The sequence below is a fragment of the Grammomys surdaster genome, unplaced genomic scaffold (genome assembly GCF_004785775.1).
Source record: "Grammomys surdaster isolate TR1022 unplaced genomic scaffold, NIH_TR_1.0 126531, whole genome shotgun sequence".
Taxonomy (NCBI): domain Eukaryota; kingdom Metazoa; phylum Chordata; class Mammalia; order Rodentia; family Muridae; genus Grammomys; species Grammomys surdaster.
In genome coordinates, this window is record NW_021621323.1 from 10,622,829 (window position 1) to 10,647,014 (window position 24,186).

The 24,186-nt window shown below is 47.0% G+C and overlaps 1 protein-coding gene across 2 annotated transcripts in view; it reads right to left on the reverse strand.

The window, feature by feature from the left end:
• Positions 1-15,506, reverse strand: part of Lef1 (lymphoid enhancer binding factor 1) — a 105,585-nt gene extending 90,079 nt beyond the window's left edge. The window contains exons 1-3 of one of the 2 annotated variants that reach the window (XM_028760359.1): positions 14,091-15,506; positions 11,878-11,944; positions 10,242-10,375 (exon numbers count right to left, since the gene is read on the reverse strand). In XM_028760359.1, the coding sequence (XP_028616192.1) occupies positions 10,242-10,375; positions 11,878-11,944; positions 14,091-14,297 (408 nt within the window). In that variant the 5' untranslated portion in view covers positions 14,298-15,506. Of the gene's footprint in view, positions 1-10,241; positions 10,376-11,877; positions 11,945-12,942; positions 12,990-14,090 lie in introns of those variants that run through there. The other variant, XM_028760360.1, reaches the window with a different exon arrangement.
• Positions 15,507-24,186: the final 8,680 nt, after the last annotated feature.

The following is a 24,186-nucleotide window of genomic DNA, read 5'->3' on the forward strand; positions in this document are numbered from 1 at the left end:
AAGAACCCAGAGACAAGGACTTGGAGCAAGGTTTAAGGATACACGCCTGGGAAAGTAGCTGTAGGGCAGAGAGTGAGGAGGGGAGGTCTACAAGGCAGAGGCTCCAGACTGCAAGAAAACTTCCAAATGATGCTGAACAGTGTGGGGTTTGCTCTGGGGTCAGCAGGGCAAGGCACCATGGGAGAACCCCATACAGTCTGACCGTAGGTAAACACAGGTCACACCCTCTACCTGGGCTCCATCAGGGTTGAGTGATGAGAACTTGAGTTTGTAGGCCCACGGGCCTGACATGGATTTAGGCAGCCCAAGACTCACTGCCTTAATGTATGTGCAAAGAAAGAAGTCTCAAGGGCTGCACAGGAAGGCTTTTTTAAGTTAAAAACGTTTCTTTTATCTTCACAAAAAACAGTTAAGTATTTTGAAAAGAAATTTCGAACCAAACCAAGAAGCTTACCATTTTTTCACTCTTTTGACGCAAATGGGACTATTTTTAATGACAATAAAACAAGTCTATACCTAAGAAAGACCCTAACTGTGCAATATATTATCCATACTTGTACTTAAGAAAGGGCCCTGTACAATCTACTGACCTAGGGTGGGTTCCTTCCCTCCTTAGGTCGGGCTTGACTTTAACACAGCCATCTTAACCCACGCCACTCATGGAACAGTAAACTAAGGTATGAGGTAGTATTTTCTTAAAACACAATTGTTTTCCATTTTCACTTTAAAGTATAAAACAGTGATTCATTTAGCCAAAGCAAAAAAGGTAAATATTAGTGTGAGGATTTTAATATATTCATTAAACAAGCATACAAACACAGTGAGCAGTGTCTGAGACTTAGTCTCTTCCTCAGTCCTGCAGGCAGGCTGACTGGTTCCCCGAACGCTGGTAGGTGGTAAACCTTTTGGTACTTTTGGTTTGTCTTGTTTTTGTTTTTGTTTGTTTTTTGTTTTTTTTTGGGGGGGTTGGTCTCAGACTTTAATAATTTAAATTTAAATAAAGTCTAATACATCTTAGATAAAATAAAATTACAGTGCCTTTTTCTTTCCTTTATTTAAAAAATCTTTCTCCGGTACTGGTTGGAAGTCAGGTCATTGCCCTTGCTGTGTCTAACATCAAGCCAAACCTTCATCTCCTACAATGTCCTTTCTATGATCCAAGCCATCGGAGCTAGTCTCCAAGGGCGAGGTGACCATTGTTAGAAAGTGCCTTTTGCAAAAGACATTAGAGAAACTGGAATTTTCCACACACTGTTTTTTTTCCCACTTCAATCCCAGCTAACCTGTCCCTTGGGCCTGATCTTTTTGGTACCAAGAGAAAGAGAAAGACTTAAACCAGAAGAAAATGTAATGAGAAAAATGTAACCTGGACCTTGCCCTCACATTCTCATGGCCTCAAGTTCCTCTCCATGTAATTCTGCAACAGGGGAGAGAAATCCAGAACCTAAAGGGTTATGGGGAAACCCCTTCTAACTCAGAATATACTCTCTCTAAGCTGTGCAAGGAAGTACGGGTTATTTGATAACTCCCTATAGAATGTTGGAAGAATATGAGATCTCAGCAAAAAAAAAAAAAAAATCTGGAAGCCTATTCCCTTACACATCTCATTTCCTTAGAGGGGAGAGGGGTGTCAGAGGTGAGGATGAGGTTCTCCCAACATCCAAGAGAGAAAGGGAGCCCAAGAAAAACACCACAGACAAGGATGCCGCCGAATCCCCAAAACTTAGTAATGCAAACATTTCTCCAGAGGTTAGGATAAGGCTTTCACCCAGGGTCTAGATTCTGAGCCAGCACCACCGCACAGAAGAACCATGTGTCTCTTCCTTTCTCCAGAGCTCCATAGCCCAGCCACACACCTGTCACTACTGCATAAGTCCTACCAGAAGGGGATCTGGCACTAGCTCACACCATTCTGGACTCCTACTGTCATGTCGAGGACACAGCTCTTGCCCAGGTTCTGTGCTACCAGAACACCTACATGGGCACAGCAAGGCAGGCCAGCCACACCCAGAAGGTGTCATTTTGTGAAGGAGGGAACAAAGTCTGGGGAAGGAGAAATACTTCCAGAAACAGGGCACCAGACTTCAGACTAGATCTCAGGTTTTCTGACATCTACCTCAGGCCCTCCCTCCATCAACACTGCTCCAACAACATTATGTTGTCAGCTTCACGGAACAGTGCCATCAGTTCACGGCACACAGCTCGTAAACATCAGGCCCCCACAAAATGCCCCCTGACTGTTAGTGAAAATCTTTCTGCCTGGAAATAGAATAAACTGCAAAGATTAGTGACATGATGCTAGGAGGATCTTAGTTTTTGTTTTATACAGCTATATTTTCATCTCAAGTATATTTGTGGGGAGAAAAAAAAACCACGTTTCTATCATCTGCATTTGTCCTAGGTTTCAAGGATCTAGGTAAGAGATAAGAATTCTCCCCTGGCTCTGGTCGCATCTTTTTCTTCCAATGAGCTGTTTTCAGCTGTTACCTGACACAGAACATTCTACGAGATAAGAACTTTGGTTGAGCACAGCGGTCTAATGGCCCTTACCAACAAGAAAATAAATAAAATATTACATATAAGACAGGGTTACTTAGCAGAATACTTTCAGATTCTGTATTTCATAAAAAACTTGGTTAGATAGAGACCGAGCATACTAGAAGTATAAAAATAGACACAAGGACGTACACAGTCCCCTGTTAGCACTTTATTGTTTAGGCAAGTGACTGGGGACATCCCTTCTGTTCTAGGCTGATGTAACAATCTCCATCCTGGATGAACTCTTGATCAAGTGATCAACTACCATCCCTGTTGACAGTGTCTATGACAAAGCTTAGCAGGTTAAGTGATGGAGAAACGGCTGAGCAGCTTAGAGCACTTACTGTTCTAGAGGACCCAAGTTCTGTTCCTAGGACTTATAGATCAGGTGGCTCAAAACCATCCATGACCACAGTTGCAGAGGACCTGATGCTTCTGGCCTCACGTGTACATACCTGCATGCAGACACACACCCTTACACATAATAAAAAATATATAATTTTTTAAAGTTTAAAAATTAAAAATTAGAGATTTAAAATGTTCTGTTTGGTTCAGAGGCTGACAGTAATTCCTTTTTCCAAGTGGAACAGCATCCCTAGAGACACCCCCTTTCCAGGTCACAGCGCCTCCCGACATCGGCCTCTTCATTCCACCTTTCTCAGTGTTGCGTAGCAACAGGCTCCTCCGTTCACTCCCATTCCCGCCCTGGGTACTGAGTGTCATGCATTATTGGGCAAGCATCTACCATGGACCATTCCCAGCCCTCTTTTTCCTTCTTTTTTGAGACAGGATCTTACAAATTTTTCTAGGCTGTCCTGAAACTTGCAAGTTTCCTGCCGCAACCCCAAGTAACTTGGACCGCAGGCCTTTGCCACCAGGCCTGGCTAACCTCTCTACTGATCCAAACTTTATATCATCTCAGGAATTAATTACTGATGGGAGATCAAAATGTGATTTCTGCAAAACTGTCGCCAGGTGCCACATAGGATCACTGGTGGGTGCAAGAAGTCACAATGACAAGCAATAGGGCTGAGAGAGACTCATTGCCTGTAGACACTTGGAAAAGAAAAAAAAAAGAATGAAAATGTCTACTTTTAGACTCTAACTGGGAAGTGGAGGAGACGGCGCAGATTCTTCCTGCTTTGTGCTGCCTCCGAGACCCTCCCACGGAGACTGCCATTCCCTACTGAGCTTGAGATGACACACACAGCAAGTCCGTGATTCCAGCGGGCTTAGCAGAGTGGACATTGCACTGTCTTCTCCGAGGACTGCCCGCTTTTCCCCATCATGTCGGCTTACGGCTTGAAGCACACCCGGCTGAGTTGCTATAGGCTGACTTGGTGGTCCCTACCTGCTGCACAGCCTCTGACTGAGAGCCCTGGCTCTCCACCCTACTCATTTCCAGCATTTGCTGTTGGGCTTTCACCCATTTGGGGGCTTCAGACCTCCAAATTTACAAATCGCATTATTTACATCTTTAAAATGATTTGCAGGGTTATAAGGAAACGATGATTTCTATATTGTGATTAAAAAAAAATCACAATAGGACCAGTGTGAGATGGCTCAGCAGGTAGCAGGTACTTGCTGTGCACACCTGATGGCCCAAGTTCAACCCACAGTGGCAGGAGATAACAAGTAAGTCCCCAAAGTTGTCCTCTGACCTCTGTACACTGGAATTCACCGGTATGCCCTAAGCAGATCACACATACACATGAATAAAATTAAAGTTGTAGTATTTAAAAAGCAACCATAAGTTAATGTTAATAAATAAATCACACACACACACACACACACACTCACACACAAATCAATCTACCTACCTTGCAATGCTGACTCAGGTTGGCCTTGAACTCCTAAACTCACTCTTCCTGTTTTAGCCTTCTAAACAGCTATGACTACAAGTTGTTTGGTTCCAAGGGTGTGTGTGTGTGTGTGTGTGTGTGTGATTTATTTATTTTAGGTATATGAGTACACTGTCAAATACACCAGAAGAGGGCATCAGATCCCATTACAGATGGTTGTGAGCCATCATGGGGTTGCTGGGAATTGAACCCAGGACCTCTAGAAGAACAGTCAATGCTCTTAACCACTGAGTCATCTGTCTAGCCCACAAGGGTATATTTTTAACAGTTATTTCAAGAAAACCTATGGCTACTATGTGTTGTCCTTGCCCCTGCCCTCCGTCCAGCTTTTCTTAATTTGACATGGGGTTTCTTATAGTTCAGGCTGTGAACTTCCTATGTAGCTCAGGAGTAGCTTGAATTTCTGATCCTCCTGCCTCCGTCTCCCAAGTCTCCTGGGTTTACAGACATGTACATAACCACAGCTAGTTTGTGTGGCACAGAGCTCTGAACCCAGGGCTTCTGGGCAAGCACTCTGACAAATGAACCACATCCTCAGTCTTTTCTAGATGAAGTAGGCTCGCTGGAGTAGCATAGCAAGAGCTAATTCTTGACTATCAGGGTGGTGACTTCCCATAAACTGGACCAGCTTGTCGCAGTTGCTTATATACTGGCTTTAAAGAGAACAACTTTTAAATGGACACCTCCATGGAAAACCAACCTTCAGTCCTATGACAACATCTCGTGTGACATACTAGCTGCTGAGAGCTGAGAGCTGCTGTACCTGGAAATAACGTGCGCGTGCTTTTCCTGCTAGCCACAGACAGACAGCACTGGAATGTTTTATTTTTAAATTCCCAAGTCATTCTCCAAAATCAAAGGGAAACCAATCTGTAAAATCCTGATCTGACCCATAATATGCAAATGGAGAACAAAGGAGTCGGGAGGGAAAGAAAAATGGGAGTGGATCTGGCTGCTTAAAAAAATGTCAGTAAATACATCCAAAATGGGTCTGCCTACAGACTTAGCAGAGGTTTAAACCCTCTACAGCTGTGGGAACTCTCAGGGGCATGCTTTCGAGCGTCCAGCTCACTAAGTAAGCATCCTAAGGTGTGCGCTAGACTGAGCTAGAACAAGGAAACAAGGAGGCTTGTGAAAAGAAAGCCAAGACATGTGGGGCTGTGGAAACACCAGGATTCAGCTGGCCGGCAAGCCTTTAGTCCCAGCACTGGGGAATCAGAGGTAGTTGGATTTCTGTGAGTTCGAGGCCCTCTACAGTAACACCCTGTCTCAAAAAAAAAAAAAAAAAAAAAAAAAAAAGTCAGCCAAACGACGTCAAAAGATTTGTTCCCAGTTTGAGGTAGTGGTCTTGAGTTAGTGAAATTACTCTATTTTAGATTGCTCTTGTGTCTTTGTGAAACAAGCAAACAAACAAATAAAAAAACCCTGCTAGGGTCAATTGAAAAGACCGAGTGACTGTCAGTGGTCAGTACGTACAGCATCGACCGCTAAAGGGCTCCGTGGAGCACGGCTCCCTGCTACACTACGGTTAGCACAATCGTTAGAGACTGGAGGCATCTGGGGCGGGGCGGGGGGACGACAGTAGCTGCTCCAAATTCTTGTCCATCACTGAGTCTTCCCCTGCTTTGGAGCAGTGTAGTGAGGAAGGATCAGACAGAATATCCAGGGACTCTGAAGAGGAATTTCATACACACACACACAAACACACCCCTTCTCCTGATAGCCACATGGCAATATCACACAAAATACACTTAGAAAATATATCTCATGCTTGAGGGTAAAGAGGGAAAAGCTGGCATACTTAGATGAGAGAAATTAAACATCTGGAATCTGAAAATTAAAAGTAATTCATCAGGAAGTCAAATCAGCACAGAGCCTTCCCCTCATACTCCTCATATGAGGTACGAGTCACAGGCCCACTACCCCTGGGCTATATTAATTAATTAATTAATTTATTTATTTATTTATTTATTTATTTAACTATTTGTTTCAAAGCCATACAACATTGGCATATTGCTATATTCAGAAGCTTCATGGTTAGGCAAATCTACCTCAGTTCCTTTGTCCCAGAAGTGAACACTGACAAAAACCAAAGCTTAGTCATTTGTAAACTTAATACAAAAGTCAGGGGTGGGGGATCCACTAGACATAGAGAGATCTGTTCATCAGAAATACAAATATTTATCCCCTAAAAGAATACATAGGTCAACACAATCAAACTATTCTAAATGACTAAACGATTAAATAACTAAGAGCCTATAACATTTCCACAGCTATTCCCACTTTAAAAATAACGATTTACAGGACAGCTAAAATGAGGTTATAGACATCTTCCCTTTCCTACCCACAAGGTCTCTCTGAGGAAGATCATAGAGAACCAGAAAGTTGGAAGTTCTCATGATTCAGAACTGCTGTGGTCAGGGACCACCGGGCAGCTTCCTGACTCTCCGGGGCATCAGAAGAGATATGGAAGACTTCTCTTGTAAGGTGTTAACCATTTGGGCTGCAGGAAGGACAAATGGAAGTTTGACACCCAGGGTGATTAACTTCAGGATACTCTTACCCCATAGGGAACTTTCCTATGTTGAAGCAGCTGAGCTTAGGGCTCATTCGAACTGTTCCTGAACACTTGGCTCTACCACTAAGCTTGGACACAAGCACTGGTTTTTGTTGTTGTTTTAATACCTCAGCATTGGCCCTTGTTTGCAGGCAATAAACTTCAGAGGAAGAAAGGTTTGGGAATATGCTTTTAGTAACTTTCCTGGGGTCCTGGCTCTGAAGCATTAACAGGCTTGCACATCTTCTCACCCTCTGTGCTTGAGCCCACATTTACACCAAGCAGGTCGCCAGAGCTGCCTTCTTATTTATTTGAACTGAAAACTCGTATTTAAGATTCCAGGAGAGACTCATGAGATGCCTGGTATAGATACCCACACTTCCTTAAAGGTTCCAGTTCTAAAAGGAAGTCCCAACTAAAATGTCCTTGCAGAAGGGAGTAAGATGGATGGGCGAGGGCTGTTCTCCTGAATAGGTACCATGATGCCCGGCCTGGCTTAAAACAGGAGCAATAGCATATGGTTATGGAGAGATTTCAGAAGAGGCCTCCCTGTGTGCCACTTGGCCACAGCTGGAATCTCAGGACAGCAGTTAGTCACAGAAAGGAGAGGGGCCCTGTTGGTGCCTCACCCTCCCACAGATGTTTCTCCCCAGTTCTCACAAGCAGCAGATGCAATAACCTGGGATTTGTTTGTAATGCAAATTCAAGTCACCAGGCTGCTCCCACTCTGAGACTCAAACACAAATGGTCCACCAGCTCCTGACACCATCTAAGAAAGTCTACCATGGCTAATGTCAGTGACACAAACAGTCCTGCTGGGGGACAGAAGGAAGGAGGAAGAGAGAAGTGTGGTTAGACCGAACAAGAGAGGCTGCCTTCCGGGTAAAGTGTTTTTGATCTCAGAAACATTATAAACAGCTGTTAGGTATTAAAAACCAAAGATTGTAACTCACTTCAGTTGGACTCTAAAAAAAAAAAATTGACATAGCCTTGTGGTTAAAACTGAAAGGCTTCTGGAATTGTGCAAACTGCAGGGTCTCTCAATAAAACATACCTAACACGGATGCATTTTCACATATAAAGGGATTCGGCACAGACGACAGAAAAGAGAGGAAAGGTTCTCTGGACATTGTTTACACCTAGTGACATTTGCTCAGCCCACAAATCTTCCTTAGGTGATGAATGACTGACTCATGGACGTCAAGTTCAATACATATATAACAGTAAATACCTTTCATTGTACTGACATTTCAAAATGGTGCTGAGATATAAGGTACGTAGTTATGCACATGCGCGCGCACACACATACATACACACACACACACACACACACACACACACACACACACACAGACCAAAATGGATTCACTGGAGGAATCGGGAGAAAATGCTACGGAGACAAAAGACATAGTACTTAGCTTAAAGGGGAAAGAATTACTATCAATATTTGTATTTGTATAAATACCAGGAAGATTATCACACTAATTTCCCAGACTTCTTCTCTGAAGAGAGAAGCATCTGATCTTTGTATGGAGTAAACCACAATTCAGTACACACTGTACTCATGGATAAAATAGAAACAGTTTAGGAAGTGATGTTCAGTTCACCAGAACTCTAACTTGATTGGAAAGGGCTGTTTGTTGACCTTTTAGCCTTTCATAGAAATCTTCAACTGTCCCTTGTCCAAAATGCAGCCCATAAAGAACAAAAACAAACAAAAAACTGCACAACTACTTTTTTTTTTTAAAATCAGATATATTTCTCTATCTGGCTCAAACAAGTTCTCTACAAGTTTTAAACCTCAGAAGCATCTTTCAGTGTGTGTGTTTGGGGTGGTGGTGGGGTTAATCTCTAAACAATAGACAATGATTGCTTTATTAGTTCATCCACATTTTAGGTAGAGGATTCCTCACACCACACAGGCCATAAATATCATTAAATACTTGAAATGTTTTAAAATAATGGGATGAGGGAGAACGTCCCTTGTAATGAACATCACAAAGATCTCCAAGATCTGATCTCCGTGAGCTCCATACCAACTGCTTTATGAAAATGAGAAAAAGCATGGTCCCTGCCGGAGTTTAAATGTCCACCTGGAATTTTACAGAAAAAAATATGATCACAGTAAGTCTGCAATCACAAGGCCGGCCAACATCACATGCCTATCATGTTAACCATCGACGGTTCATCCCACTAAGATAACCCACAAGCTCTCGCTCCACTTGATTGCCAGCCATTTCCTGTCTGCCTCTTTGGGTGAACCTCCCAGCTGTCAGACTCTGTCGTAAGGCATCGGTGACACCCCTTGCCCCAAGGGTTTCTGAGGGACTTCTCAGTTTGTAGAAGCATTGAGATTTATCCCGATTGACTCCAAACCTCAGTCAGGGAGACTCATTCCTGTATTTTTCACTGGGCTTGGGTGGTGGAGGTGTGGGACTGAGAACAGGCAGTTAGTGATGACTGCCCCAGCAGCTTCTCCTCCAAAAAGCGGGGGTATCCTGGGTTATGTTTGCCAATGTGGTCACATGCACACCCTGTACAAGTTACCAGCCACTCGTTCTCAAGACACAGGTGCCATCTTACCCCCAGTTAAAGAGACATCTCATCAAATACCACATGTGACATCCATGATGCTGTACACACCAGCATAATATAGTTGTACGACACTGCATTTTTTTCTTACAACTTTAAGTAAATCGAACGAAACAGCAACAAATTTCATTACATGACCTTCAGATACTTCCCCAATTGACAACAAAGTAAAAATGGATGGTCTGTCCCTCCCCCTTTAAAACAATAGCTACTGTGATTAAAGCAAGACATTTTCAAAAGCCAAAATAACATTCTGAATGTCTAGATCCGAATGAGCCTCAGTAGTTCTGACTCTAAACAGTTTAGGGCTTTGAAAACTATCTACCTGGTCCTTAGCTAACTGAAAGATTAAATCCACTTCCCTCTGATCACCAGCACAGAAACGCAGAACATATAAAACTCAGAGACCTGCTGCTGACCTGACTCCACTTGGCTTCCTAGCTCGTGAAGCTCTCTCTACTTAATTCATCTCAGCCCGTCAGCCTAAATCTAGAAATCCAAATGGGGAGACATAAAGACAGCACTGTTCTCAGGCCGCCATTCCTTTTGCACAGCTCTTACGGAATGATGGGATAACTGGGTCTCGTACGAGGAAGCCATTGCCAGCGTGTTTGAGGAAATAAGCATTCTGTTGAATGCACAAATTAATTTGCACGTCTGAAAATAATTTTCAACATCAGCATGTTACTCACTGTCCTCGGGATGGGTGGAGATAGGGATCCATTTGACATGTATGGGTCGCTATTCATGTTGGGCATCATTATGTAGCCAGAGTAACTGGAGTAGGAGGGTCCCTTGTTGTACAGGCCTCCATCTGGATGCTTTCCTGGGAGAATCCAAAGAACAATTAAAGACGCATCAACTTGGCTCTTCTATCACATGGTGTGTCATCAGAGAATCTTCTGCTTCTAAGACAGGCCAGACTTTACATAAAATACTATAAGTGGACTACTAGGCTCTATTTAAGATTGACAGTATTTATGTTCCTCAATGCCTTAACAGCAAACCAGATGGAAAAAAAAAAACATGTGGTTCAATTTACTTCCACTACTGACTGATGTTTTTACAAAAATAAGTGTTATTCATCTAACCTAATTTGTTATAATGCTAACAAACTGGACTGTGGAATACAGAAACACAAAGGAACACACACAAACTTTAAAACTAAAATGTTAATATATACGGCCATTTACCCCCAACACAATACACATTTACTATACATTGAAGGGTCTTTATTTTAGACAAATTAAAAAATTCCTCCTGTGTCTCTGAATTTCTACCAAATGTTAGACTTTTATTGAGGGAGAAAACTGGATCTAGCATAGGGCTAAAAACCAAATTTGTAGTGAATTAACCTTTGGAAGCAATAATTTCATGGCTACATTTTGTTCCTTTACTTTTATTTACTGTATACAAGTAACTTATTTACTTTACATTACTGTATTTATTTTTAAAATACCATATGTATTTTTAAAGACTGCATTTACTGTTTGTACTTTATTTACTGTATACAAGTTGCTGTATTTACTTGTTGTCAAACAGGAAGGTTGAGATAGAGCTCTCCCCCTGCCCCCTGGTCTACACACTGAATGTACAAACACTCCATTCTAGACAGGCCAATTGTTAATTGAAGGAGACCAGAAATGCCAACTGATTAACAAGTGAACCCTCTGATGATCTGATCAAACATGGAATGAGCAAAGAAGGAGAGAGGGGGCAGGGGGAGGGAGGGGGGAAAGGATATATGTTTGTGTGTATGTGTGTGTTTGGGAGTGTATGTTTGCATGTATGCTTGTGTGTGTTGTGTGTTTGAGAGTATGTATGTATATATGTCTGTATGTTTCTCTGTGTGTGTGATTTTTTTTTAAATTACTGACAAGAGTCCACAGTGAGGGACATGTCTATCACCTGATATACGTAGCTTCTAATCGTTTTTCTACTTTACAAGCTACATTACTGAACCCCATACATCTGCCCACACACTGCCACAGCCTTCCTTCACTGCACTGAAAACCCACGGGCAGAAAATTTGCAAATGAAAAAAAATATTCTTTAGAAACATCCCTTTTCTCTAAGAATCTGAAAGCCAAAGGAAATCTAAAGGCCCAGACTCATGCAAGGCATGCTTCCTAAAGGAGGTGATATACAGCATGAGAGAGATGCTGGGAACTTCTGGTCATTCTGTTAAAACATTCGTGGGGCCCAGCCTTGGGGCCCAGCCTTGCACATCTGGTCCCACCCTACTCAAACAGAAGTAGCAAAATAAAACCAGATATTCACATTGCATGTGCCCTATAGTAAAGTGGGGAGAAAGAGAATCTGGCTTACCGTCATCGGGGTGTTCTCTGGCCTTGTCGTGGTAGGGCTCCTGAGAGGACTGTGCTTGTCTGACCACCTAATGGCATGAATAGCCACCCCCAAAAGAAAGAAGATCACCTTAGAGTGTGTAACAGATGGGTCTGCTGTTAATTCAAAGGCAAGGGTTTAGGTTTACGCATTTGATTAAAATTAAGGAAAAGCTAGACTTGAGTACTGAAAACATCTTCTTTTCAGTGTGTATTTTTGAATGATTATTAGGTACTCCGGATCAAAAGTAAGGTGGCAGAAAAAAAAAGTGAATTTAGAAATGACGTGTTCTGTTCGAAGAACCCATCAATGCTTCCTGGGTCCCAGGTTCTAGGATGTGTGAGCCTCTTCAGCCTTAGTTTACTTTGACAAGACCACCAGAAACAACATTTTGTAATGGAAAAAGGAGATCTGGAAATGTAAACAAAATAACTACTTTGCTGAGGTCTTAGGGAAATTGTCTGAGAGGAGTCCTAGCTGAAACTGTGTTCACTTACAACTTTCAAGCCGAGTGCTACCAGAGTAGAACTGGTCTGTGGTTAATGGGAGGGAAAATTGAGAGTCGGGTTATAGACATCTAAAAGGTAGCCCAGTTAATATCAGTTTTGGTAAGCACCACCGACCCAGCTCAACCACGTGCAAATCAGTGGTATAACCCCTCGTCTTCCGCGGCTCTGCTTGCTCCACTCCCACCACGGAAAGATGAACAGTTCAAACACCCAACCCCGGTAGTTTTCGGTTTCCTAAGCATGGCTTTTCTCCTTAGACTAGAAAACCGTAGAAATGTGAGGTGGATTGAAATGTGTAGACTACTCCAGTAGAAAGGGGCTACTCTACAGTCTGGCCAAAGGAAAAAAAAAAAACCCTAGAATTTAGGTGGTATTTCAGTCCTTAGACCCGTGTCATCCTTCTGGCACACAGAAACCCTTTTTACCTGACTTAGACTGCATTCTCGCCCCTTCCTCTATTTTTGTAGGGCTTTGGGAACAGAGAGACTCCCTTATATTTTGGAATCAGGCCCCCCAGCCTTCTCAGATGCGTACTCACCCCTGCCATCGGGACAGAGAAGGTAACTCTGAGGTGTTCTTAAAAGCACTCTTTAAACCCAAAATGTCCCCGCCCCCGAAACCACCCTTTCTTTGGGTTGGGGGTGGGGGCAGAAGGCTGCCATTTAAGGAAAAGGCTATACTCTCCAAGTTTCTCTGGAAGGAAATAACGTTGGGGACATCATTTGGGTATCAGAACTTTTCTACTGGAGGTCCCCGTGAGGTTTCCTCAGCTGCTGGGCCAGAGTGGCCGCTAAGGTGTGGGCTTTGGGGATCTACGCCCATTCGATGCTCGCGCGCCGCAGGGCTCTCCGCTCCCTCGCGCCGGCACCCACGTGTCTCTATTTACTCTACTCGGGTTACCAGCGCCGTCGCCTTCAGCTGGCCGGGAGATCTGATAAAGCGCGTCCCTCCTCCCTAGCCTCGGCCCGGCTTCCGCCGAGGGCTCGCCTTTCTACTGCAGAGATCCAGGGCCTGATCCCAACCCAGCCTAACCCCAAATAAAAGCTTTTCTTTCCACTTTAAATGCTGGGGTTGCGGGCGGAAGGACTGCGGTGTCGGTGCCGTTGACTGGCTCGGATCGGCTCGCCCACGGCTCCCGGCAGCAGCCTTTCCTGCTGTGGGGACCTGGCCCCGCAACGCCCCCGCAGTTAGGGCGCGCGCCCTGCTCCACGGCGGTTGGGACGGCCCCTTCTGCGAGGCCCACGCCCGCCTCTCCTTCCTCCCGCCTGGGGCTTCGCTCCTTGGAGCCCTCGGTGGTTTAACGCACTTCAGTGCACCGTACCGAGAGAGCTAGCGGATGCACTTTGTTTTCCACCCCATGATGGACTTCGCAGTTGTATTTAGACATCCCTGTTTTAATGCATCGCGTCCCTCAGAGCCTCCGAAACGTCGGAGGACGAAACCGGTGGGGTAAAGGCCAGCGTTTCCTGCCCATTTGCCACCGTTTAGCCATAGAACCACTTGGAATAAATTTCCCTGCCCGCTGCTCACACACGTGCGCACCATGGACTAGGGGCCGTTATTCCCCACCCAGCCCGCGAGGGACCAGGGCTCAGTGGCCACCGTGGCCTCGCGCTCTGCTTGCTTCCCCTTCGCGTCCCCAGGACCCGGGACCCGCCACGCCTCTCCGGACAGCTGCCCACTCACCTCATGCCCGTTGCTGGCTGGGATGATTTCGGACTCGTTAACCAAGGATGATTTGATGTCGGCTAAGTCGCCCTCCTCTTCAGGGTGACTGATCTCGGCGAAGATCTTCTCCTTCTGGGGATCGCCCTCGTCCTTGAAGGGGATCATCTCATCGGTGGCGCAGAGTTCCGGGTCCCCCCCGCCGCCTCCTCCGGAAAGTTGGGGCATCCCAGCGGCTGTGTAATCTCCGCTCCGCTGCGGGAGCACTCGCAGACAGCAGGAAGGGGGGGGGGATCGATGTGAGTTGGGGGGGGTTGGAAGACTGAGTGCTGGAGGACCGTGAATGGAAGCGAGGTGGGCAAGCGAGGGGCCCAAGGCTGGAGCAGCTGCAGGAGCCTCTTCGATTGCCGCGCTTTCCCACTTAGAAGGATGCCGGCGCCCGGCCCTGGGGCGAAGGGCACCAGACTGCGAGGGCGGCAGTCGCCGGCGCCTCTAGGAGCGTCTGCGCCGCTCCGCGTGCACTAGGCTAGGCTGCCAGGGCTGGGTGGCCACCCCACGCCGCCCTCGCTGCTGGGGTCTGTGCTCCGAGGACACCGGTTCCGGGGGCACACGACTTTCCGAAGTGCAAACGAGACGAGGGTCCCGTGGCGCGTCACCGTGCAAAACCTCTTCACGGATTCCTCGGATGCTGATTTCGGTGGTTTTGGGTTTTTTGAGATGAGAGCTGGGCCAAGAGGCTCCGTTTACCCCAGCGGAGATGCGAGCAGAATCAGAAAATACCGAAAAGTCCACTTCCTTCAGAGTAAACAATAAGGAGCCACCCGGGCTGCAGACGTCCGCGTTAGACCTTCTTTCCTTCCCTTTCGCTTCGGTTTTCCTTCTGGAGGAGCATTTAATCTGCTGGAGGGGGAGGGGGCGGAGGAGGAGGGGAGAAAAAGAGAAGTTTGCCAAGAATAAAGTTTGTGCTGATGAGCGCTGGGAATCGGCAGTGGCTGGCACGGCGGAGTCTTGGGGAGTCACAGCAGGAGCTTCGGGCCCAAATGTTCCAACCCTCAGCTCGGGCCGATACACACACGTACGCACACGCACACACACACACACACCACACACACACACACACACACGCAAGCACACACACTCGAGCCCGATCCCTCTTTGTTCCCGGCTCGAGTTTCTGCCTGGCTCGCAGGCGCTGTTACTCGCCTCTCTCCCCGCCTCCCCTCTGTCAAAGCAAAGGGCTCCCGGTGGCCCCTCGGCTCCTCCGGGCAGACGGGCGGGGAACACCCGGAGCGTGGCCGCTTGCAAGGCTCCGGGCAAGTCCGAATGCCAGGGCCCACGAGAGCGCAGCCCGGTCCCTCCGGTGCGCGCTGCCCCGCAGGTGAGCGGTCCCGCCTTCCCACCGCTTCTCCACACCGCGCCTAGCCGGCGCTGCAAAGCTATTCACTTGCGTCGCTTCTCCTCCCCCGCCCCTCCCCCGCCTCCTGCTCTCCTTGGCTGCCGGCTGGAGGGGTGGGGAGGAGGGAGTCTGCTGGGAGAAGGAGGAGGAGGAGATCCAGGTTCTCCCCCAGCCCTAGTTCATTTCCTAGCACCCAAAGGACGAGTCATAGTTTGGGGGGCTCCGTGGGGGTACGTATGCATTTACGCGCGCCCGTTCATGCCTGGAGGGAAAAAACACAACCTGAAGATAGACTGGGTGCTGTGTTGTAACCCACCCCAAAGAACGGTGTGGCCCCCGTGAAAAGGACGAGAAACTCTACGGGCATGGCTTAACTTCATCATCTAAGCATCTCTTCTCTTGTGCCCCCCCCCCGCCTCTCGCCTCACTTCTCGTCCTTTGCCAGTCTCTCTTCAACCTCCTTCCCGCCGCCCACTCTAGCCCCCTCACTCAGGCAAGGGGAGGAAGATGAAAGAGAAAGCCGGCGGCGCTGTGGTCGACACCACGTTGATAGATGCTCTGACAGAGGGAATGAGGCGAGAATTAGGGACTAGGAGAAGGAAAAGGAGAAAATGTAACACATTGCTCACCTAACCAGAGAGAAGAGACGCAGCAAAGGCAAGGAAAAAGAGTTGTGGCTCTACTATCCGTGAACCACACACTCTTCGGAGACAAGGGCACATCACCCTAGCGAAAATAAAACCTCCAGGCTTACCAGGAGGGAAGGATCAGTAAGAAGGGGGAGTGAATGAAGACGGAGCCTTAATTATCGCTTTTACACTATCGCATTCATTGCGCCATTACCACGACGCAGCGTGTAGAGACCTCGTAGAAAAGGAAAATCCATCCCAAAAGGAGGGAAAGGGCGAATCTAGGAGAGGGAGGCAGGACTGCTGACATCCTGGAGACTCCGCTGAAAGGGACCCTTGAGGACGGACGTAAAGACGAATCAACCCTCAAAAATTCTCCAGTTCCCACTGTCTCTTTGGTGCGTTTTGTTAAAGGACAGAACTTTGAGGGGAGACGCTTTGTGAAAGTCACTGTGTAAATGAGGCTTAAGTTTGGAAACATGTTTTGTCCTTTAGCTCTCAATCCCTTCCCTCAAGTCAAATACTCAAGCAAAATCATTAGACCAATGCGGCAGCCATCTGTAAAACCTGGGAGCAGTAAACAAACAGGAGACAGGAAGAACTGTATCTCCATCTTCCTTACAAGGAAAAGAAAACGCCACCGAATCGTGTGTTAGGGACATAAGAACGCTTAGGAAAAGATCTTTTAAAGGTGAAATTGTGGACTATTTGACATTGTAGACTTTAACAGTTCTTTAACTCAGCATTTAAAACTTTGCTTACTGATTACTACCAGTTCGGCAGCTTGCTAGGAAGTGGTTTTCAATCCTGTGTATTAGTTTGGTTGGCTCCATGGGATGTGAATGGTCTTATGTAATCTGATAGATTTAGATACAATAACGTGGCTGGTGAAAGAAGTCAGAACAATGAAAACTATTCTTTAAAAAATAAATAATCGTCAAGGCTATACCTTACAGAAACAAAAAAATGGCATTTTCCTTCAGGGTGCCAGGGAGAATAAAAGGTTGGGAATAAATCCATTTTTATAGCGATGCTCTGCAGCCTCCAGTATGGTAGAAGGAAGAGCAAGGGACATAGCTTCAGACGTTTACAGCTCCTGCTAACAGAAATTTAACAAAGTCAGAATTCCTCCTCCGAGTGAGCCAATTTGACTGAGCAAAAGAACCCTGGAAGACGCAGCTTCATCAAAGAAGTCGGAGTAGACGGGTCCTTTTCATCAAACTCAGAAGGGGGGGGAGGGGGCAAGAAGAATAGCCAGAGGGTATTTTTGAAAGCCAAGAGGAGATTAAATGACGAGTCTACATCTTCCCTGTTTAAGTGTTGCAACTAATTCGAATTCCCATTTTCTCCTTCGCGTTAATTATCTGGGCTATGTGAGTCACACGGAGCTCAGCTCTAGGTGTCCCAGAGATTAGGAGCTCAAGACGAGAATTTTTGGAGCAATACCTAGTGAGAATGCTTTACTACAAGGGCTGGAATAGGTGGATGCGTTTGATACCTTGCTGTAACCCTCTTTGGAAGCATTGGTTCTAACGAAATCACCTAATGGTCTAGCTCTGCGTGAGTGGCAGTGAGTGGTCTCTGCAGTGTGCTGTCTTTAGCAGTGCTGCAAATCTTAAGTAGGGCCACCCTTAAAACCATGCGCCCACGTGTTTTAAAGATCTGTCGGTAAAGGAGGTTGACATTTCCCTGTGAAGTAGTCTCTCTTAAAACAGAATACCAAGGAGTCACAAGAGGGGCGAAGCAACCCCAGGAAGTGGTGTCTCTGGACTTCGCCTTCCTGGCAGAAGCATTCCAGCCGCCGGGCAGTCTCTCCTAATTCCTGTGGGGCTGTTATTAGCATAAGCAGCAGCTTCTTCGCTTCTTGGGGTTGGGCGAGTGGGATCCTAGGTCTGGGATGTGGTGGGTGCGGCGCAGGAGCAGCCTCGCCGCCCCCTTTCCTCCGCTGTAGAGGCAGGTTGTTCACATGAACTCTAGCGAACCACTAGAGGTTGGCTGTAGTAGGTTTGCTCCTTCAGGATGTGGGTTTCAGGGGGGCGTTTTGATGTGATTTAATTCCGACCGTGAAACAATTGCTAGGGGGGCCGGCTGCGCTGCTGTCGGTTTTTCTCCTCCTGGTGGCTTTGGGTTTAGTTTGGGAGCGAACTTGTTTTATATCAACACTTCCTTTTGCACAAGGCGCTGTCGCCGGGGCTGTGCCTCTGGGGGTGGGGGCGAGGCGCCCAACCTCAGCCGGAACCCAGGCTGCGGGGAGCTGAATTAGCCGTTCTGCCCCGAGGTGAGCATAACCCAGGGCGCTGAGCCGGGGTGGGGGCAGGGAACAGGAGGAATGACCCACACCCACACAAGAAGACCCTCCCTCCCTTAGAGATTTTGCAGACACGTGGAGTGCTCTGCAGACAGTCCAGAGAGTCCTTAATTAAAGGGATGAGAAGCACACTGCCCCCGCACAGCCCTCTCCGCCCCCCTAGGTCCTAACACCAGCTCAGGCCCCAGGTCTTCCCTTTGTGTGGCCTAGACTCTCTGCCAGCTGCAACCTAGGTGGGATCCCAAAGCAAGGAGGTGGCGGGGCCTACGGAAGAGGATGCTCCTCTGAGAGACAGCCGAGAAAGGACGAGAAAAACGAATTCATGTGATTCCAGGGGCGGAACCGAGACCTCGGTTTTCCATCCCAGCTTCAGCCGGACGCTAAATCTGTGGCCATCTTCAGTTTAACCGACGTCTCAGAGAAGGGGGACGAGGGAAGTGGCAGTTTGTGTCCCAGGGGCTCTTCCTCCTTAAGACAAACAAACCCAAAGCCCCTTCCTCCAGGGTCAGGAAACTCGTGGGACCGTGAAACCCTCCTTCTCCAATCCGGCGCCTGCAGACGCCCAGTTTCCGCGCGGCTGGCGCCCGTTGGCGTCTGCAGCTCGGCGCGGGCTGCCGGGCGGGTGATACGAGCACAGGATCGGAGGCGCGGTCAGCCCTGTGCGCCCGCCTCGCAAGGTGGAGGGAGGACCATCCACTCTGCTCCGTGGGATGTCAACCCCAAGGGGGACTGCCTGCCCCCAACGCCACAGCAGCGCGGACCTGAAGATGGCTAAGGACAAATAGTGGTGGGGACCAGGAAGTAATCGCAGGGGAACAAAATGAACTAAAAGGGGTTCAGAGGTTCGGCCCTGCACCGGGAAGCCGAGATCCCGCACCAAAAAGCCTGCATGGCATCGGGACAAGGGGATGCCACCGGGACAGGGGGATGCCACACTTGAACTTCGGCTCTGGGATACACGTGCCAGCCGAGGATCCGCTAGTTTAGGCGGCCCGATCACATTCTTTTCCTTCCTTTCTCAAAACTTTTCTCCTGCGCCTCAATGTGGCGTGGGCATGGATTTGTGGAAAGCACGGACCCCTCGGACCCTCTCCGCCGACCCTCCAGCCCCCTCCGTCCGCCCTGAAGCCGGGACGCGCGCGAAAGAGCCGCCCGCGCACGCGGGTCTCGCCTTTTACCGGCGGAGGGCGGCGCCTGCGCAGGGCCCGGCGCGGCGGCGCGGCCTTTGAAGTCGCGGCGGCTGCGGCTTTCATCCTTTCTTTTTTCCCTCTCAGGCCCCTTTGTGTGACTAAATTTGGCAAGAATATGGATCCCAGCCAGTCTTTCCACGTGTGCTCCCAGCTCCCAGCTGAGAAGGCCAAGGGTTCTCTTCCGGGTAAGGAGACAGGGAGAAAGATCAAAGAGTTTGGGGAGCTGGATCTGAAATGTGAATTGAAAATAAAAATCAAGCCTGGACACATTCCAGTTTCTAAAGCAAAACCAACCCTCTGCAGAGGCCATCTCACTATGGCGCCCTTTCTCTCGGTTCCCTTTTGCTTCTTTTTTTTTTCTTCCTTCTAGAAATCACTCTCGAGCACATGGGATAAAATGTCAACATAGGGAAGCACTTAGATTCTCCAGATTTTGTTTTGCAGTAATTTTATTAGGGAAAATATCTTGTTCATAATTACCGTTATGTGAGGCTGAATTTCTTCAGCCATAAATATTGTGTTCTTCCAGCATGCTTCACACTTTCTTCTACGGCCACATTTTGTCAGAGAGAGCGCTGACACAAACACGTGTGCGCGCATGCTGTTTGAGCATCCTGCCTTTTAATCCCTCTACATACGTTCTTACTAACCCCTGTACACTGTTACAGTACACTACATATTTCTTTCACAGAAATTAGATTCTGGAAAACCGATGTTAGTACCATTTTTAATCGCTTTTCCAGTTGGTCTGGAGAATTTGAAATTACCTTGTTGATGGGTCTGCCCCCATGTTTCATCACAAGACTCCACAGACACGTTTGTGTCTGGTGAGAAGCTTGTAAGCCTTCTCTGAAGGATTCTTCTTGAATGGTGTTCCCTGCAGAGACGGGGATGCAGGAACGCCCAGTGGTGTGATGCAGAATCAGACATCCCCGGTCCAAGACAGGCGCTTCCTCTGCCTCCCTGGCAATGAGTGAAGTTTGGTAGGGCATTTAAACTCTCATAAGATTCATTTTCTTTGCAAATGAGTGTGTGGTAGTCTACCTCTCCGTGAGATAATACACATGAAGATATGCAAAACGCAAGATATTAGGATGCAAGATGCTGATTTAAGGGGAGAATCTGTTAATTGCAAAACCACAATTAATTACCCCAGAGTGGATAGGTTCATATGTAGGGACAATGAACACATGGAGAACATACTCACAAATATAACGGTAAGAACTCTGGCACAACGACAGGAGGATGTCTAAAAGATGTTCAAGAGTTGTTTTTGAGAAAGTGTAAATGTCACCAGAATCTGTGTTTTAGACTAACTATGTTGTCCCGGGCCCAGGCATCCCAGGTTCCTAGTGTGGTGGAGATGGTGGCGGAGACCACTTGTGAATGGAAAGAGGCCAAGCGTAGTTAAAACAGTAAGCCCATGTGTGATGCTAACTACCAACGAGGCCATCTTCTGGCCTTGGTTTCTCAGTAAAACCTACAAGGTAACCTGTGTACAGACTGATAATGGATGTGTAGTCAGAAAGGGGCCTTCCAGTGTTTTTTCTGCTCCTTTTGCCCTGGCTGGGGACCTCCAGGCCAAAGGAAACAGAATCCTGAGATGCTTAGCTTTCTGCCGCCACCTACTCCAGCCTCCAGCTCTGAGAAGCCTCCCTCAATGGCACGCCACAGCCATTTGAGTTGGCACTTAGGAGGCATCTTCTTTCTATCTGTATCTTTCCCCCAAAGTCACAAATTAAAAACTGGGTACCAGTCCAGGTAACTGGCCAACAACAATCTTTCCTTTCATATTTTTTACAAACACAAACTTTTTAAAATTGAATCTTGACCAGAGGAGTCTCACCAAAGCACCCATGGCTCTTGCTTTGTCTTGTTTGAGTGGCCAGTCAGTAAGGAAGCACTGAAAATGCTAGAAGGGACAACAATAAACCTGGGTCTCTCTTTAAGGAAAGACACTCTGAAGAAGGCAGATGCCGAAGGAGATTTACATCAGGTCTGTCAGTCTGTCTCCTCAGTGGACATGGCACCTGAGGGGCCTCTTGGGTGTTGGTAATGTAAGATGGTCAGCCTTGCTTTGTATTCTGCGGCTTCCAGGGCTCTGCCAACATTGGGCAAGCTTCTAATCCCTGGTCTGAAGCTCAAAGTCAAAGCTACAGCCTTCTTGCCTAAGGGCAACAGTGGAACCAACGGAACCACATGGGGATGAATGCAGAGCTCGGTCATTAGGCTCTTTGTCCACACGGTCACACCTCCACACCTCGCACACACTGATCGGACTTTCACCCACAGGGACTGCAGCGTGCGTGCCTTTGATGTGTGAGATCCATAGAGTTTGGTGTTCTGGGAAGGTGTCTGGCTGCCAGGCTCTACATCCAACGCTTGGAAAACACATCTCCACGGGCCCTGCCTTACACGGTGTGGAACAGTTTATCTGTGTGGGTCTCATCGAAGTCAGTCAATGAACCTGGGATCAAGCTTCCAGTTTTTCATCATATGACTTTTGGGAAAATCCTTGTGCTCAAGGTGTGCTTGTCTTCATTAGAAACTGGGTAAGGGTTCCAAATCTTCATTTCTTTCTTAAGGGAGGGAGTCAGTCTACCTACATTTGACCTGGAGAAATCTTTTATTTTAAAGTACTTCGGTCCATAAAAGCAGACTCACCGGATGAAATTGTCTTTACGTGTGTGTGTGTTTGTGTGTATGTTTGTGTGTGTGTGTGTGTGCAAAATACTGTTTCTAGTTCTTAACTGTGTCTTGCATTTAAAACTTGGAATGATCAATTAGGGCAGAGAATTCAGAAGGCTGAAGGTGCCAATACAAATAGTTTAGACTACAGCATTGTCATCTGGCTAGAGTATGCGTTTATTTGGCAGAATAAGTCTAAACGGCCTTATCTGAATTTGACTTAAAAGGTCCTGAAGTCCCACTCTGCCAATTCCAGATCTCAAGCCCACTTCCCTTAGGTTGAATTGGCAGAAAACAAAGCAGAGATTAATTACTCTCCTATCAAGTTAGGCAGTAAACTCTGGCTGCCAGTTCAGATAACTCTCCAGACTCCCAAATGTGTTTTAGGGCTTGACTTAAGCAGATAACTTGGTCTTTGTTCTTCAGCTTCTCAGGAGAGCCTTTAGACTGCTTGACTTTGCATTACGGGAGTGAAAAATATTGTCCTCAATGAAACTTGTACTCCTAGGGTCCATTCTCCTTTGCACACCTGTAGTAGACACCCCATGAGTCTTCCGGCTTCCACTCCGTTGGGTTCCAGGCATGCCCCCCCACCCCAAGCTTCACAATAAAGCCCTTTGTTTCGTGCCTCCTAGGCTAGGCTTCCCAAGTGTTATGTTAACCAGCTCGTGGCTGCTTCTGAATACTGTTGTCCGGAACCATTGGTTCTCCAGCTGTGCAGAGTACCTGTGCAAGTCCCAGGCCTGGTCCTGCTCCTGCAACATCTGTGGAGAAGCTTGCAGCTGGGTAGGTACTTCAGGCCTTCCTCTCCAGCTTCATCCCACCCCCCACACCCCCATCACTCTCCCACACCCTCCCCCCCCTCCAGATGACACATCTTCTTAGACCTTGTCTGAAAAACAGCCACACCAACCTCCCATCACCCAGATTGTAATTCCGGTTACTTTATATTCTTTTCTGGGCTTTATCAACCTTCCTAATGCTGCAATCCTTAAATACAGCTAGCTCCTCCCGCTGTGGCGACCTCCAGTCATAAAGTCACTTGTGTTGCTACTTGGTAACTGTAACTTTGCTACCGTTATGAATTGTGATGTCAACATCTGTTTTCTGATGGTCTTCGATGACCCCTGTGGAAAGGGTTTCCACCCAAAGGTTGAGAAACGCTGGCTTCAACTCTTTGCCCTCCCCTCACTGCCTAGCATCTTTCTTGTACTCACTGATTAGATTTCTTTTCCCTGGAGCATGTGTTTTATGAGGTGAGCACTTTGTTTTGCTGTGTCTTCAACATCACAGAATATAAAGTAGAGAGGTAACAGAAAATTACCCAGCATGTAGTCAGTAGTGACGGTAATTACCCTGATCCTCACCCTGAATGGAGATACAATAAAAGATACATGTTATTTTAAACTAAGAATCTAGAAAGCAACACATTATATTAATTTTAATAATATAATTTACTTAAATCAAATATCCAAAATTTATCTATCCCTGTTTCCAAGAGAGATTGGTTCTAGGCCCCCCCAGGACCTGGTGCTTATGGCCTTGTGTTTGCATATAACCTTTAAAAAAAAAAAGAAAGGAAGGAAGGAATAAAAAGGAAAGGACATGACATGACTGCCCCTAGGTATGGCGGAAGAGAAAGTTTATTCTACATGTGTGAGAGAGTATAGCCAACGGCGGGGACATCTGGGAGAGTCCAGAATAGACTAAGCCCGTAAGTTCAAAACATAACACTCTGTATTCTCCTGTATTACTTTATCTTTTAAAAAACCTGTGAGGAGATATTCATTGTACAAAGTGATGGGCTTCCTTGTGGCATATTCTCTGAAGAATATCATAGACTTTTATCAATGTGCACCCTCACTACCCTCTCCTGTCCACCCCGTACCACCCATTCACCCCACCC